Source organism: Hyperoodon ampullatus (assembly GCF_949752795.1).
Source record: "Hyperoodon ampullatus genome assembly, chromosome: 4".
NCBI classification, from domain to species: Eukaryota; Metazoa; Chordata; class Mammalia; order Artiodactyla; family Ziphiidae; genus Hyperoodon; species Hyperoodon ampullatus.
The window spans coordinates 48,002,074-48,018,023 of record NC_136917.1 but is presented as its reverse complement, the minus strand read 5'-3'; the positions used below and the strand labels follow the sequence as shown (position 1 = coordinate 48,018,023).

Here is a 15,950-nt window from a genome sequence, read left to right as displayed (position 1 = left end):
ACAATAAGCCCTCTCTCTGTAGGGTTGCCAGATTTAGCAAGGAAAACCCAGAACGTCTACTTAAATTTGAATTTCAGATAAACAGCGAACCCTATTTTAGTTCCAAATATGTTCCAAACATGCTTACACCAAATAATGACTCGTTTTTCTGAAAGTGAAATTTAGCAGGATGTCTTGTACTTTATCTGGCAACCACTACCCTCTAGGCAAGTATTATTGTACCTCTTTTATAGAAGGAAATTGAGGTTTAGAGAGATTAAGTAACTTGCTTCTGGTCGTGTAGCTAGAAAATAGTGAAGCCACAAATCCAAAGACAATAGTGCTGTGTTTGCAACTTCTGAAATGAAAAGGGTCCTATGGATCAACACATGTATTGTTACATCGTTTATGGAACAACTCATAACCACACTGCCGATATTTTATGAATTTCAAGCGTCCTGGTATCACTTTCATAATTTTTGACATATCAAACAAATACTTTTATTTATGCCACCTTATGTCTTAACAATTAGGTTTAAAGCATAATTTGTGTAGAATAAAATTTTACCCTTTTTACTTGAACAATTATGAATTTTTACATATAGTCATACAAATATAGAATAGTTCTATCATCCCCAAAAGTTCCCTCGTGCTGAGTGAATCCACTTCTCCCCATGCTTGGTCCATGGCAACCACTGATCTGTGTTCTGCCCCTATAGTTTTGCCATTTCCAGAATATCATAAATGGAATCCTGTATTGCCTTTTGGGTCTGATTTCTTTCTCTTCGCATATTGCATTTGAAATTCATCCATACTGTTACATGTATCAGTAATTTGTTCCTTTTTATTGCTGAGAATTTCATTGTATGGATGCACCTGGGGTTAAACACACACCGTCCCCCCCCCACACACACTTGCCAGTTGATGGACATTTGAGTTGTTCCAGATTTGAATGAATATAAATAAAGGCAAAGCTCATGCAGCTCAATATCAAAAAGACAAACAACCCAATCCAAAAATGGGCAGAAGACCTAAATAGACATTTCTCCACAGAACACATACAGATTGCCAACAAACACATGAAAGGATGCTCAACATCACTAATCATTTGAGAAATGCACATCAAAACTACAATGAGGTATCATCTCACACCAGTCAGAATGGACTTCATCAAAAATCTACAAACAATAAATGCTGGAGAGGGTGTGGAGAAAAGGGAACCCTCTTGCACTGCTGGTGGGAATGTAAATTGGTGCAGCCACTATGGGGAACAGTATGGAGGTTCCTCAAAAAACTAAAAATAGAACTACCATACGACCCAGCAATCCTACTACTGGGCACATACCCTGAGAAAACCATAATTCAAAAAGAGTCATGTACCACAATGTTCGTTGCAGCTCTATTTGCAATAGCCAGGACATGGAAGCAACCTAAGTGTCCATCGACAGATGAATGGATAAAGAAGATGTGGCACATACATACAATGGAATATTACTCAGCCATAAAAAGAAACGAAATTGAGTTAGTTGTAGTGAGGTGGATGGACCTAGAGTCTGTCATACAGAGTGAACTAAGTCAGAAAGAGAAAAACAAATACCGTATGCTAACACATATACATGGAATCTAAAAAAAAAAAGGTTCTGAAGTACCTAAGGGCAGGACAAGAATAAAGACGCAGACGTAGAGAATAGACTTGAGGACACGGGGAGGGGGAAGGGTAAGCTGGGATGAAGTGAGAGAGTAGCATTGACATATACACACTACCAAATGTAAAATAGATAGCTAGTGGGAAGCAGCTGCATAGCACAGGGAGATCAGCTCATGCTTTGTGACCACCTAGAGGAGTGGGATAGGGAGGGTGGAAGGGAGACACAGAGGGAGGAGATATGGGGATATATGTATATGTATAGCTGATTCACTTTGTTATAAAGCAGAAACTAACACACCATTGTAAAGTAAGTATACTCCAATAAAGATGTTAAAAAAAAAACAAAACCCAAAAATAAATAAATAAATAAAGGCATTATAAACATTCACATACAGGTTGTTGTACAGACATAGGTTTTCATTTTGTGTGTGTAAATACCTAGGAGTGGGATTACTTGATCATATGGTATGTTTTTTTCCTGTATAAGAAAGTGCTTGCGTTTATCTGAGCTTCGTGCATCTGTGATTTGTTGTCCTTCATTGTATTTTGAAAATTCTTAAGTGTCATCTCTTTAAATATTCTGCCCAGTTTCTTCTCCATCTGGGACTCCAATTACACGTTAGACTATTTGATATCATCCCATAGACCTTGAATACGCTGTTGTTTTCTTTTTGGGAGTTTCAGTTTGGATAATTTCTATTGATCTGTTTCCAAGTTTCCTGATTATTTTCTCAGGTATGACAAGGTGTTCTGATGAGCCCAGAGAAAATATTCCTCATCTCTGATCCTGTGGTTTTCAATTTGTCCCTTTCTTATAGTTTCTACCTCTCTGCTGAAATCTGTCATGCATATTATCCCTATTTTCAACTAGATCTTCGACATGTTAATCAGAGTCTAAGTCCCTGACCAATAATTCCAACATCTGGGTCATACCTGTATAGGGTCTCATTCATTGACTATCACAAATGGATTGGTTTTTCTTGCTTCTTTGTGTATCTCAAAATTTTTATTGAATGCCACGTCATTACTTATATAACAGTAGAGACTGAAGTCAATAGTATTAATGCTTGGAAATAGGCAAGCCTCTTCTGTCAGGACATTCGTGTGGGGTTTGGTCATTCTGGTCAGAAATTGAGCTAGGTTTGGGTTTTGTTGTTGTGATGGTTGCCTTCAGTGTTTGAAACCACAGGTTTCATATCCACTAATTTTGTGCTTTGGGGCTGAAGAATTTTTCTCAAGTGTTCATACTTCATCCTTAGCTTTCAGCTGTCCTGCATACCTGCACCATATGGTTAAGTCTCTATGCCTTTGCCCATGCCTCCAGCAGCTGCTAACTACGTTGGGAGTCAGGGAGGACTCAGGGATTCTTTGTTCTAATTAAGCCTCAGTCTTTTTTTTTTTTTTTTTTTTTTAATTATTTTTGGCTGCATTGGGTCTTCATTGCTGCACTTGGGCTTTCTCTAGTTGCGGCGAGCTGGGGCTACTCTTCGTTGTGATGCGCGGGCTTCTCATTGTGGTGGCTTCTCTTTGTTGTGGAGCACGGGCTCTAGGCGCAAGGGCTTCAGTTGTGGCACGCAGGCTCAGTAGTTGTGGCTCACAGGCTCAGTAGTTGTGGCTCACGGGCTCAGTAGTTGTGGTGCACGGGCTTAGTTGCTCTGCATCACGCGGGATCTTCCCGAACCAGGGCTCGAACCTGTGTCCCCTGCATTGGCAGGCGGACTCTCAACCGCCGCGCCACCAGTGAAGTCCAGCAGGCAGATTCTTAACCACTGCGTCACCAGGGAGGTCCCAAAGCCTGTCTTTAGTAGGTCCTTCGTGCCCAGGCCTTGGGAATGGGTCTTTTCTCAGCATTCTTGCCCCTCCTCTTTGTGGCAGCCAAACCCTGACTTGTATCTGTGGTTGGTCTTGAGGGGGGAGAGTTTCTTGCCCTTCTTGCAAGAGGCCTTTAATGGCATTGGTATAAAATCCTGGGGGGGGGGCGCTCAGGACTGAATCCTGTCCCTCCCAAGGGTAGAGGTTTTTTCTTACCTTTTCCCAGCAGCAACGGGTCTTTACCTGTGTTCTAGGGAGACAGGGTTTTCTGCTCCTCCCCCAGTGGCTTAGGCCTTTTTGCTCCTAATGAGGGAAAGGCCTAGCCAGGGGGAGGCAAGGTTTCATGCCTTTCCTACTCCTCCTTCCTTTGCATGCCTCCAAACCAAGGGAGGCTCTGTAGAGCTCCAGCACCCCACTCCCACCAGGTCTTTCTCATGAACACCCGGTGGAGGTTTTGGAAAGAGCTTGTCAGTGCATGCAAGGTCCCCTAGTATCTCAGGCTCCCAGGGGTTTTATACTGTCATGTTAGCCCCAGTTTGGCCTTTAGCAATTCTTTTAGTTGATTTCCTCTTACCTGCTTATATGTTGGTCAACACTTCTTCCTCCCATGCTCTGCTACAGGTGAGCCAGTCTACATCCCATCTCTCCTTGGAGGGGTCTGTCCTTCCTTGAAATTCAGGCTACTTGACTGCCCTGCCACATCAACTATCTGATAGATCCAATAAAATTTATGATTTTGTCATCTATCCACTTTTTTTATTTGAGTCAGGGTGACACTCTTTCCACACATCTACATCATAGGCACAAGTGGAAGTCTCCTCATTTTACTTAAATATATTTTAAGAGGAACATTTTTTTATCACTTCTGTAAATGGAAAATTAATATCGCTTGTGTAGATGTAGCCTTAAGAACAAGTACAATGAAAATGAAACAATATTTTTTAGTAAGTAAGCCTCTGTTGTCTGCCAAAGGCTCTGAGACAGAAGCCTATGTTTAAAAGAAAAAAAAAGTGCTACATAAGAGAACTGATACTTTATCCTTATTTGACAGAAGGATGGGGAGAGGGGAGCAGGGCATGGGAATGATACAACTTCCTCACTATTTGATTCCATATCATTTCATGTTACTTTCTCTTAACACTTAAAGTCATTATCTTGTGTAGGTGGTCTGTATTGTGACATATATTTCACTATTGATGTCCCTGACCACCAGAAAATGGGGATAAATAAAGCTAACTACAATTGACCCTTGAACAACACAGGTTTGAACTGCGTGGGTCCACTTACACACACTTTTCTCCCCCACTAAATACATACTACAATACTACATGATCTGCACTTGGTTGAATGCATGGATGCAGAACCTTGGATACAGAGGGCCAACTGTAAAATTATACACAGGTTTTCGACTGCCCCAGCGTCAGTGTCCCTAACCCCTGCATTGTTCAAGGATCAACTATATTGCAATTGAGCAAGTGACTTGGCTCTGAGTTTTTGAGTTTATTCCAGGCTACCCATTGACTGGAATATAGGAGAAAGAGATGACAAAGGGGCCTGGATTTGGCTCTGCGAGGGTGTGCATTACAGCAAAGGAACTATACACATACAAAACCCAATACTAGGCAGAGGTAAATGCCCTGGAGAGGTTAAGTACTACAGATTAAGACCACATCTAGATGGGAGTAGGATACCTAGGGAGTATCCTAGGTTGAGCTAACACCGCAACAAGAGAGCTCAAGGGAAGTTAAGATATTTGGCTTATGACAAAAAGAGGCATACGTATATATATATTTTAAAAAGATAAAAGACCAACAGCTACGTAAACAAGGAAAAGGAAGATGGTATTAATTTATTTAACAAATATTCATTGTCTGCTACTTGCCAGGCATTGCTCTATGCTCTGCAGATACATCAATTTTTTAAAAAAGACAAAAATCCCTATACTATGGAGCTTATGTTCTCGTATGATGAAACAAAAAATATAGTGCTGGACGGTAATCAGTGCTACGGGGAAAAAAAGCAGCAAAGAAGGGGGATACGTGTTTAGGGAAGGGCATTATCACACAGGGAGGTCAGGGAAAGCCTCAGAAGGAAGCATTTAGGCACAGACCTGACTGGCGGGGGGTTTGAGTTGTACAGATATCTGGGAGAAGAGTTTTCCAGGCAGAGGGAACAGCCAGTGCAAAGAACCTGAGAGGGCGCAACTTGGGGTGAATCAGGAATAGCAGAGACTTGTGTGGCTAGGGTGCAGGGAGCAAGGGAAGTAGTTGATGAATCTACAGTTAAGAGGAGGGAAAAGTTGAGTACAGGTGAAAGTGGACAAGTGGCTACCTGAGAGGGCTGGGCCACTTTGTACACTTAAAAGGATATCTTTGGGAGCAATGACCCAGGATAAAAGCTGATAGAGTCCTAACAACATAACATTTACATATTGGTTCTGATAATACGTTCATAAGGAGCACAAGCAACATCTATCTATATAATGTTACAGTGAACTACCTTGAGGTTTTACCTTAGTTCATTTAGACAAATGGAAGAAGGCAGCATGCCCCACTGACTCGCATGCTAACCCTAACTCCACCCCTGGCATGCTACTCCAATCAGTCTTCATGAAACCAAACAAAAGACACTTTTCAAGCTTTTTCTGCTTTATTTCACCACACGAAGTTAAGCAATCAGGCAAAACAGTAACCTGTCATTCATAAAGACCAAGGAGTGCCTCTCATTCCCAAAAGGGACCACAAAGGATGTTTCTTTATAAATATGCATTACATTTAGCTCATTAAACAGTCTGAACAAAAGAAAACTCTGGTGGGCTAATCAAATCACAAATTCAAATTAACTTAGCTTTAAGTTTCCAAAGTTGTAGTTTCTAGTGCTAATGACATCTAATTTGCCTGCAGTGGTGCACACTGACTATACTTTAAGAATCTTGCACCTAATCGAATATAGAAAAGGAACAAATAGAATTCCAAATTCACCAGCTGCAGGTATTGAACCATTTCTACTAACACACAGATACTGAACCATTTCTACTAACACACGAAGTACCAGCTTGCACTGAAAACTATCTTGAGGAACCATTAAATCAATGGCTCTGTTATTCTGCAAGTTAATTTGGCTTCTGAGGAAAAAATTCTACGATCAATAGTGTTTTTGTGTTTCTGTGTCACATGGGCGTGATGAGACCCATTACTTCAACATTATTATTTCTGGGAACAAACACCAGCTATATGCCTTAAACACGTAACTGTGTGTAGTCTATGCAAATGTGTAAACATAGGAAGCTATCCTCTACCTTGAGGCTTATCTCCTCCACTGGCAAATATGGAGCACTCACGTCACAGGAGGCTTTGGTGAGTAGTGAAATAAAAATTAATTTGACACTCTGTGGGGTCACAAAAAGTTAAGCTATTTCTGTAGTCTGCAGATTTGTCATTATACAACACCCTGCCCCAACTCCTAACAGGCTAAGCGTTATTACTGTCATAATATTGGAGACATGAGTGTTTTTTTCTCATACTGCAGCATACATATTGCTCTGTGGAATACTGTCTCATAATATTGGCTTTATCTTAAGAGTACTATTTAGTGTCTTTCAGAGGCTTCCTAAATATTTTTATCTTCCAAGGGGAGCTGAAAAGTAACTATGTCCTGTCTGTACTCTAGATTACTATATATACCTTTAATTTTTTTTTTAAATGAAAGGCTTGAACTTAAAGACAAAACCAGAATAAACAGGAAATTTCTCTTTCCCCAAAAGTCTGTTGGCTGCTTGCTAACAATACATTTACAGAAAGTGTGGTGCAGGTGGTGGTCTACTTTGTCAAGTCTCAGTTGAGAAAACATCACAGAAATTAAGGTTAGCAACCCAACTCCAGGATACCAAGTGAAAACAGCATGTGTGCTGTTAGGCAAGCATTCTTTATGACTTATGGTCAAAATGCTCTTATTTGACAAACTGTATGATAAAAGCCTTAAATGCAGGAAGGGAGAAGGTTCTTTTTCTGAATATCCAGTTTTGGATTCAAGAGATTACAAATGTTAACTTTCCCCTTCAAATCAATGGAAAGAACATTAGTTCAGATCATGATAAACATCTAACATTTAAAATGTTTTCTGCATTCCAGAAGTGAACTTGTCCACCAAGTTTTCTTTGGGCTCTTTCCAGGTCCCCAGTACTCAGAACAACTTATTGAGTTAAAGAGGCCGAGCCGAAGAGAAGGGTAGGGAGTAAGACATAAAGATGGGCTCGCTGCGGCAGCATCAGTCCCTGGATATTGTGGCAACAGTTAAAATGAACAGAATTTGCCACCCCCTTGACATGATACGTAATTGCTTGCTTCTCAAATTCTTCCTAGAAGAAAAAGTTCTGTATTCTACTGGGAAAAATTTTTTAAGAACAATTAATAAATAAGTATCTTATATTCACTTAAAAGAGGGCAAATTAAGGTGCCTTAACTATTTCACTGGTTTTTCCAATCATCACAAAACTAAAGACAACATGACGATTCTATTATCCTGTCAAATGGATGGGAGCCAAGATGGCAAGTGAAGGGATACGTTTAGAGTGCTAGATCGTATCTAGTGGAATGCAAAAAGCAGCTGGTATACTGAGACCAATGCTGGGTCATCAATAGCGGGCCTACCTTTCGGTTATTTTAAGTTTCATCTGTGAGATTGTGATCCTTTATGAGATCAGATCGGGAGATAGTACGGTCAGTTTCTCAAGTGGTCAATCGAATGCCACTCCAGGAAACAGCCACCCCCTTTCTTGGGATGGAACTATGCTGTTATTAGTCAACGTGCAGGGTTCAGTGAGGGAGACACAGACTTACGGGTGTTAACAGAAGAGAGGGCCAGAGGAACAGCAGTCACCCTGTGTTCCTAATGCCTTGCCTATGCCCCCAACCTCCTAGGAACAGGATTCAGTAGTGCATGGGTACATCATTATAAACAAGGCCTAACGAAGCAGCGGCTTCCACATTTTAACGCGGGTTGGTGATGGTACTGTCCTTTGGGATCTGCCCGCCACTGGAACACTTTAAGGAAGAAGCGGGCCCAAGCTGAGTTCCACATGCTGGGTGAGCCAGATGACCTCTGTACCCTGGTCAGCTTCTTCGATGGGGCGGATGGGGGTGGCCAGGTTTTTAAAATCGTGCTTCATCTTAAAGCACACGGTCACTTCACCCTCCTCACGCTGTGGGGTCACTTTGATGAAAATACCCACTTTGTTGGCCTTTCTGAAGGCTATAATGCTATGGAAGGAAATAAGCATAGTATTAGGCAGGTCGCAAGTCAGCCAAGCCTGTTAGACTCACAGTCATTTTATGCCCCACAGGAAATCTCTGTTGACAAGATATGACCACCATCCCGTTTGTCAACAATGAAGAGTTTCTTCAGCAAAATGCTGACCTCCTTATTTTTTTAATATTACAACAGTAAAATATAGTCATAAAAATTTTAAATGGGGAAAAGTAAGTCTTTCCTCTTATTTTCCTCTTCAGTACAGAGAACAACTGTAAACGGTTTGGCTCTTAACCTACCAAATATTTTTCTGTGCACTTACACTTTTCTGCTTTTTTAACCAACACAAAAGGGACACTATTCTGTAACATGCTTTTTTTCACTGTTTATCACAAACACCTGTCCATATTGGTATATATAGGCCTTTTCTACTTAATGGGTGCATAGCGACCATAATTAGTATACACCGATTTCCTCTGTTATACACATCCCTTCACATTAACCTTTATATACATATGGTATTATTTCTATAGGATATAGACGGATGCTAACTCGGAGCTTTAAAGGAGTCTCTGGAATACCATAAATCAGTGTGTTTTGTAAATAGAGTCTGTAAATTAGGAATTTTTAGAAAAGAAAAAAATCTCTTTAGTTGAAGTTTCCATTTCAGTTTTCTGATATGCACTTGAAGTTTGTGTTTAAATAACTTAGCTTCAAAAAGTCAAAAGGCAATGAAATAAACAGAATTTGATCTACTATCCAGATGATACTCAATTACTTTAAGAAAAGTTACTGAAATAAAATATTTACATATTATCCAGTATTAGTACTACTAATTTCCAGGTATCTGGAAGTCCTATAAAGTACAATAATGTGGAATATAATTAAATTTCTTTCATTAATCTGTCATGTAATCTGACTGGAATTTATCTCAGATGATCTTTCCAGAAGTTCACCTTGGCTTAACAAATTTCTGTACTTAATTTATATAAAGCAAGGATTATAGAGAATGCATTTTGTATTATACTAACACAATCATTTTTTAGTAACTAATCAAACCTTTGATTTACATCAGATTCATTTTAAAAATTCAGTTCAAAAATAGCAAAAAAGAAAATGTCTTTCTAGCTTTAATTTCCCAGGCAACCACTGATGCCTGGGAAGCTTTTTTTTAAAAAAATTCAGATTCCTGGTGCCTACCTAGACCTGTTAAAGAGAAGCTGTGGGGTCTGGTACTCTATACAGAATTAAAAAAAAAAAAATTAAAACACCCATGCTGGTGCTTTCTGAAGTTCACCCAAGTTTGGTAATCACCGTACTAACCTCCTCTTTGCCCTCACTTTGTCTTTCTAATTTGTCCCATGTTGTTTCTTCTTTCCGGGATCTTGTGGAGGGAGTTTTTGATCATTCTGTTAAAAAACCTTAAATATTCTCTACACCAGTGTATTAAATGCTATTGCTTTTCAGCTCCAAGCCCACTTTCTGTAGCCTGCTTTGTGACACAGGATTCTGCTAACCACATTTCTGCTTGGTAGGCTGGCTCCTTACCAGGCTCCCTTTAGGGGCTCTAATGGAGACCAGAAGCCTGCAGGAAGAAGGGGCCTGGTTCTCCCGGTGAGCTTCCTGTCTGCATGCAGCTCCTGTGGGCAGCACTCCAGCAATGCCTCTTCACTCAGGAAGTGGCAGTGTCCAGGTTTTCCAACTGCATAACCAGCTTCAGCACGCCACCCCTCCTCTGGCACCCTGTGATGCCAGCACCCGTCAGGCAGTGTCCCCGCTCCCATTTCCCAGAGGTCTGAGTTTCAGCTCCATGGGGCTCCTCCCTCAAGCTTCTAAATTTGAATCATTTAAACCATTTCCCTTTGTTCCCTCAGCCCTAGGAGTGGTAACTGCTTCATAAAATTACCATCTCTGGGATATTTCAGATTTCTTCTTAACCTTTGAAGTTACCCAGTTAACAAGTCTTTATATTAAATTCTCTCTGTTCAAATAACTGATGTGATTTCTGTTCCTCATCTGGGAAAGGTTTGGTTTTTCACTTCTCAGTTATTAGGTATGAGAGAGTAAAATCTGTTACTCTAAGATGGAAAGGTTGGGGGGCAGGTGGACAAATCCAATGGTAAATCTTTGGGGATAGAATACTATATCCTGTCCACAACCATTAACAATCATGCACTTGAAAATTTTTTAACACAGGAAACATAGGTTATAAAAACTGTGCTTGGGCTTCCCTGGTGGTGCAGTGGTTGAGAGTCCGCCTGCCAATGCAGGGGACATGGGTTTGTGCCCCGGTCCGGGAAAATCCCACATGCCGTGGAGCGGCTAGGCCCGTGAGCCATGGCCGCTAAGCCTGCGTGTCCGGAGCCTGTGCTCCGCAATGGAAGAGGCCACAACAGTGAGAGGCCTGCGTACCGCAAGAAAACCCCAAAAAAACAAAAAAACTGTGCTTACAGAAAGATCCCACTGATGGAAATGTTAATGGTGCTAATCTCTGGTGGTGAGATTTTATTTTCTTCTTCATGGTTTTATATATAAATATAAATATATATTCACCAAATTTCTATAGTAATTATTTTTATAAATAGGAAGAAAAAATTACTTTAAAAATTCAGGGCTTCCCTGGTGGCGCAGTGGTTGAGAGTCCGCCTGCCGATGCAGGGGACACGGGTTCGTGCCCCGGTCTGGGAAGATCCCACATGCCGCGGAGCGGCTGGGCCCGTGAGCCATGGCCACTGAGCCTGTGCTCCGGAGCCTGTGCTCCGCAAGGGGAGAGGCCACAACAGTGAGAGGCCCGCCTACCGCAAAAAAAAAAAAAAAAAAAAAAAAAAAAAAAAATTCAGATAAGAAAATTGAGATCTGTGAGTGGGCCTCGTGTACGAGCCAACTGTGACGTGTGTGTGTGTGTGTGTGTGTGTGTGTGTGTGTGTGTGAGAGAGAGAGAGAGAGAGAGAGAGAGAGAGAGAGAGAGAGACACAAAAGGATCACTCACTCAGGATCATCCTGAAAGTCCTGGGGTTCTGCCAACTCATCATACTCTGCTGCTGCATCCTTGCCGGCTAAAACAAGCTCTTTGGGAGGCACCACCACCTGGAGAGCAACACAAAGAGAGCTGCCTCAGAAGGAATCAGTGCGTGTAGAACATTCATTCAGTGGAATACAGAAAAGTATTGCCCTGAGCTAGACATGCAGAAGTAAGCAGCAAGTTTCAAGAAACATACATTATTTCACTTATAAAAAGTTTAACAAACATACTGTTTGGACATTTCTGATAAAAGTATAAGAACAAAGAAATTTAAGGGAATGGTAAAGTCAGGTGAGTGCTTTCTTCATTGGGGCTGCTAAGGGGAATTTAAGTGGGCAGGATGCGGGGGCTTCAATTGTGTCTTTAATGTTTTATTTCTTAAGGGGCTGGGGGAATATGGGTGTTTGCTATGTTATTCTTTATGCTTTGTGGTATATCTGAAACAGTTCTTCATTTTTTTTAAAAAAAGAAAAAACATAATGTGAAACAGTGGTTCCAACATATTTTCTGAAATGCAGATATTGGGTATGTTTATGGCCATGAAAAACAGTTAAGCATTCTTTACACTTAGCCTTATGTTGTAACTAGGCTTCAACTTCGCTATGTTAGAAGTTAACAGATAACAATGTAAACAACATTACTAATTATGGATATAAATGTGGCCGGGGAGCTGTGAAGAGAGAGAAAAATGGCAAATCCATAAGCTGGGTATACTCATCAGGCACGTATTTCTGTCTCTATCCTCACTGGCACAGCTTATTAGTATTATTTTAAAAAGGAGCAAGGACAGATGAGTGTCATCTCTCTTTGGAAGTGATGCTAGTAAATGAAATCATCAAAAAGCAGAAGTAAAAAAAAAAGATAAATTCTCTACTAATAAGTATAACTTGAATAACAGCTAATTAAAGATACAGGCATCCTTTCTACCAACTTTTGTTATGAGTATCATGCTGAATTATGAGTCAGTAATAGACGGTCTATAGAGAAAAGTTCTTGTTCTAAAATTTCAAGTACTAGATGAATCATGAAGTAGCAAAATGTAGAAGAAAGGCCTCATTTCATTCATTCAACCAACACTGAGAGTCAAAATCACCTATTTTAATATTTAGTACTTGGACTTCCCTGATGGCGCAGTGGTTAAGAATCCACCTGCCAATGCAGGGGATACAGGTTCGATCCCTGGTCCAGGAAGATCCCACATGCCGCAGAGCAACTAAGCCCGTGAGCCACAACTACTGAAGCCACGCACCTAGAACCCATGCTCCGTAACAAGAGAAGCCACCACAATGAGAAGCCCGCGCACTGCAACGGAGAGTAGCCCCCACTCGCCGCAACCAGAGAAAGCCCACATGCAGCAATGAAGACCCAACACAGCCAATAAATAAATAAATAAATAAACAAACAGACTATTAAAAAAATATATTTAGTGCTATGTATACTCTGTGTAAGCAGAGGGCATCTAGTGGAGGCACACCAGCTTTTAAAAGGAAATGTTATTTCCTTTGTGTCTTGAAAAATGAGTATGCATCAGGCAGAAAGAGAGGTGTGGCCATATATGTCAGGGGAGTGGGGATGGGAAGGAGGAATTCTAGATAAAATGAATAGCATATGCAGTCCTTCAGAAGCATGAAAGTTTATGACCCATTGGATATGCTTGGATCTCAACCATTAATATGCACAATTTCGAGAATGCTAGATTTGGGGGTTTCAGGGAAGGTCATCCTGGAAGAAAAGAGAGAGGTGAGGACATCAGGGAGCTCTTAAGCTATGCCAAGGAATGTGGACTTCATCCCAACGTCAGAGGGACACCAAACAAGCTGCATGCCATGATCAAAGTTAGATCTTAGAAAGATCACCCTAATGGCAAGATGGAAGATGGGCTGGCATGAAAGTGGGGGTGAAGAAAAAACAGGGAGTTAGGAAGTTACTGTCACAGTCCACGTAAGAAATGATGAGACCTTCAAGAAGGGCAGTGGCAGTGTGCTTGTGGATAAAGTAAAAAAAACTCAAGAGGTGAAATCAGAAGAACTTGATGACTGTTCGGATGTGAAAATGAGACAGTGTAGAGTCCTTTAAGCCAAGGCAAATGAGGCCACTCCAGGAGAAGTCAGGGTTACTCAGGATGAGGCAAAGCGTTCCTACCTTAGCAGTGCTGTTGATATCATCAGGGTCCCCCTCCTCGTACTCCAACAGAGTCACGTGGGTGAGGTTTTCCACTGGATTCGTAAGAGTCAGGAGGACCTGGCTCTCCTGGGGAAAAGGAAAGGCATCTTTCAGACATGTTCCACTGCTGCCACCTAGGTCCACTTTCCTAGATGCTTAGATCACAAAATCATCACCCCCTCCGACCTCCACGCCTCCAGCATTACTCTTCAACAGTAACACCCACCTGTGCCTCTACATCACTGCATTCTCCAAGTGCTCACTAACTCCTATTCTGTTACTTATATGCTAGTTTACACACTCTCTGGAGCTTCTATTTCACTGAGGAAATGGAATAGATCCCACAGAAAGGGCCAGTTACTAGATGCAGAAATTCTGAGAAATACACATTATCTAAGTGATTGTTTAAAGTTTATAACTCTTGCCCTACCCAGGTCTCCACTTAAGGACTAAAAAGAAGGAAGCCCTCATAAATAAAATATGGGAGCCACAGGCTAGCCAGATATATTAGCATAGAAAAAAAATGGCACATCAAGACTGTAAAAGACTTTTAAGTTTTCTTGAACCATAATTTGCCCTTGTTTGGTATGCTCTTTACATTAGCAAAAAAATAAATAAAATTAAAATGAACAGGGACTATAAAAGTGTCTTTATGAGCAGCATGAAAGAACTAAGACGCTGCTGCAGAACACTGTGCAATTCACTGGGGTGTCAGTGTATGGGAGATAAGGACCTCAAAGAAGAGAGGGGCTGTGGTAAAGAAGAAATCTAGTTGATTCCTGATATCTCACACATACACACACGTGAGATGGTGGAGAATCTCTTGGCTGGAGGAGAGCTGAAGATGCCTGTGGGGTCTAACATCTCCTTTCTTTCCCTGCCATGATTCTACCTCAATGTAATGTGCACACTGCTCCTTCTGCATATATTTCAAAGATGCTGTTATCAAGAATCCCAGCTTAAGGACACTTAAAATCTCAATCCCTTTATTATTTCAAACTTTCTTCTTTTTTATCCCTTGCTCATTGTATCCCATGTCAAATACACACAGCCACCACATACATATATGCACACATCTTTGATCAATTAATTCTTTCTCTTCACGTAAATAAGCATGGTACTAACCTTCATGTAGCGAAGGTTGGGAATTGACATGATTCTCACTTCTGGGATATAATTGCTATGCGTGAATAAAAAAATGCATTAATGGTCATTGGAGTCTCTTAAAATTGTTACTTTTTTTTTTAAAGCTAGTGCAGCAAAGAAATGATTTCTTCACATTAATTAGAACATGTCAGAGATAATTTTAAAGAATCATACCACTTCGATAAGAACTTAAGATATGAAACCAAACTGGTAATGAATTCTTTCTGAAATCTTACATATACCTCTAGTTTAGAGCCTATATATGTGTGTGCATCATGGCAGATACCTCTACCTTATATATGTATTAGATATATTTTTTGAGATTTTTATTAATTCATTTCTGTAAACCTATAGGCAACTGGTTACAAGATCCAAGACTGATTTAATACTACATTATAGGGGTATAAAAACACTACCACCTACTTACCACTTTTATATAGCACTTACTATGTGTAACATTTGAAGTATGTTACAAATATTAACTCATGTAATCTGCATTGCAACTGCGTAAAATAGATATTACTATTATCCCCATTATAAAGAGGAAGAAACTAGGCTTGGGAGAAGTAGCTTGCTGGTAAGTGGCCAGCATTCAAATCTAGGCAGTCTGGCTGCAGGGTCCTTGCTCTTAACCACTATGTTACACTACCTCTCTAAATAAGACAATAGAATTCTGTACTTGTATGTGCTTGTTCTGGACTCAAAACGTCAAAACCCAGGTTCAAATTCCAGCTTAGTGTTTATATACCAAGATACTTCTTTGTAAAGAGCAGGGCAAGATATTTACCTCTTTGTGTCTCGGTTATAAAATGAGAACATTGAAAGTACCTTTATCTTGAGGTTATTGTGAAGAATAAATTAAATAATAGTGCAAAAAGTGCTTGGAACAAAGCATGCATAAATGTTATCGTGCATATATTAACATAAGACAAA

General features: G+C 40.5%; 1 protein-coding gene across 2 annotated transcripts in view; it reads right to left on the bottom strand.

The window, feature by feature from the left end:
- Positions 1–8,483: 8,483 nt before the first annotated feature.
- The window catches only part of DCTN4 (dynactin subunit 4), a gene marked incomplete at both ends in the record, with an annotated part of 29,951 nt that continues 22,484 nt past the window's right edge, over positions 8,484–15,950 (bottom strand). For both annotated transcript variants that reach the window (XM_079702573.1, XM_079702572.1), the window contains 4 exons: positions 8,484–8,697; positions 11,676–11,773; positions 13,851–13,958; positions 14,997–15,051. In XM_079702573.1, coding sequence (XP_079558699.1) covers positions 8,484–8,697; positions 11,676–11,773; positions 13,851–13,958; positions 14,997–15,051 — 475 coding nt within the window. The remainder of the gene's footprint in view (positions 8,698–11,675; positions 11,774–13,850; positions 13,959–14,996; positions 15,052–15,950) is intronic.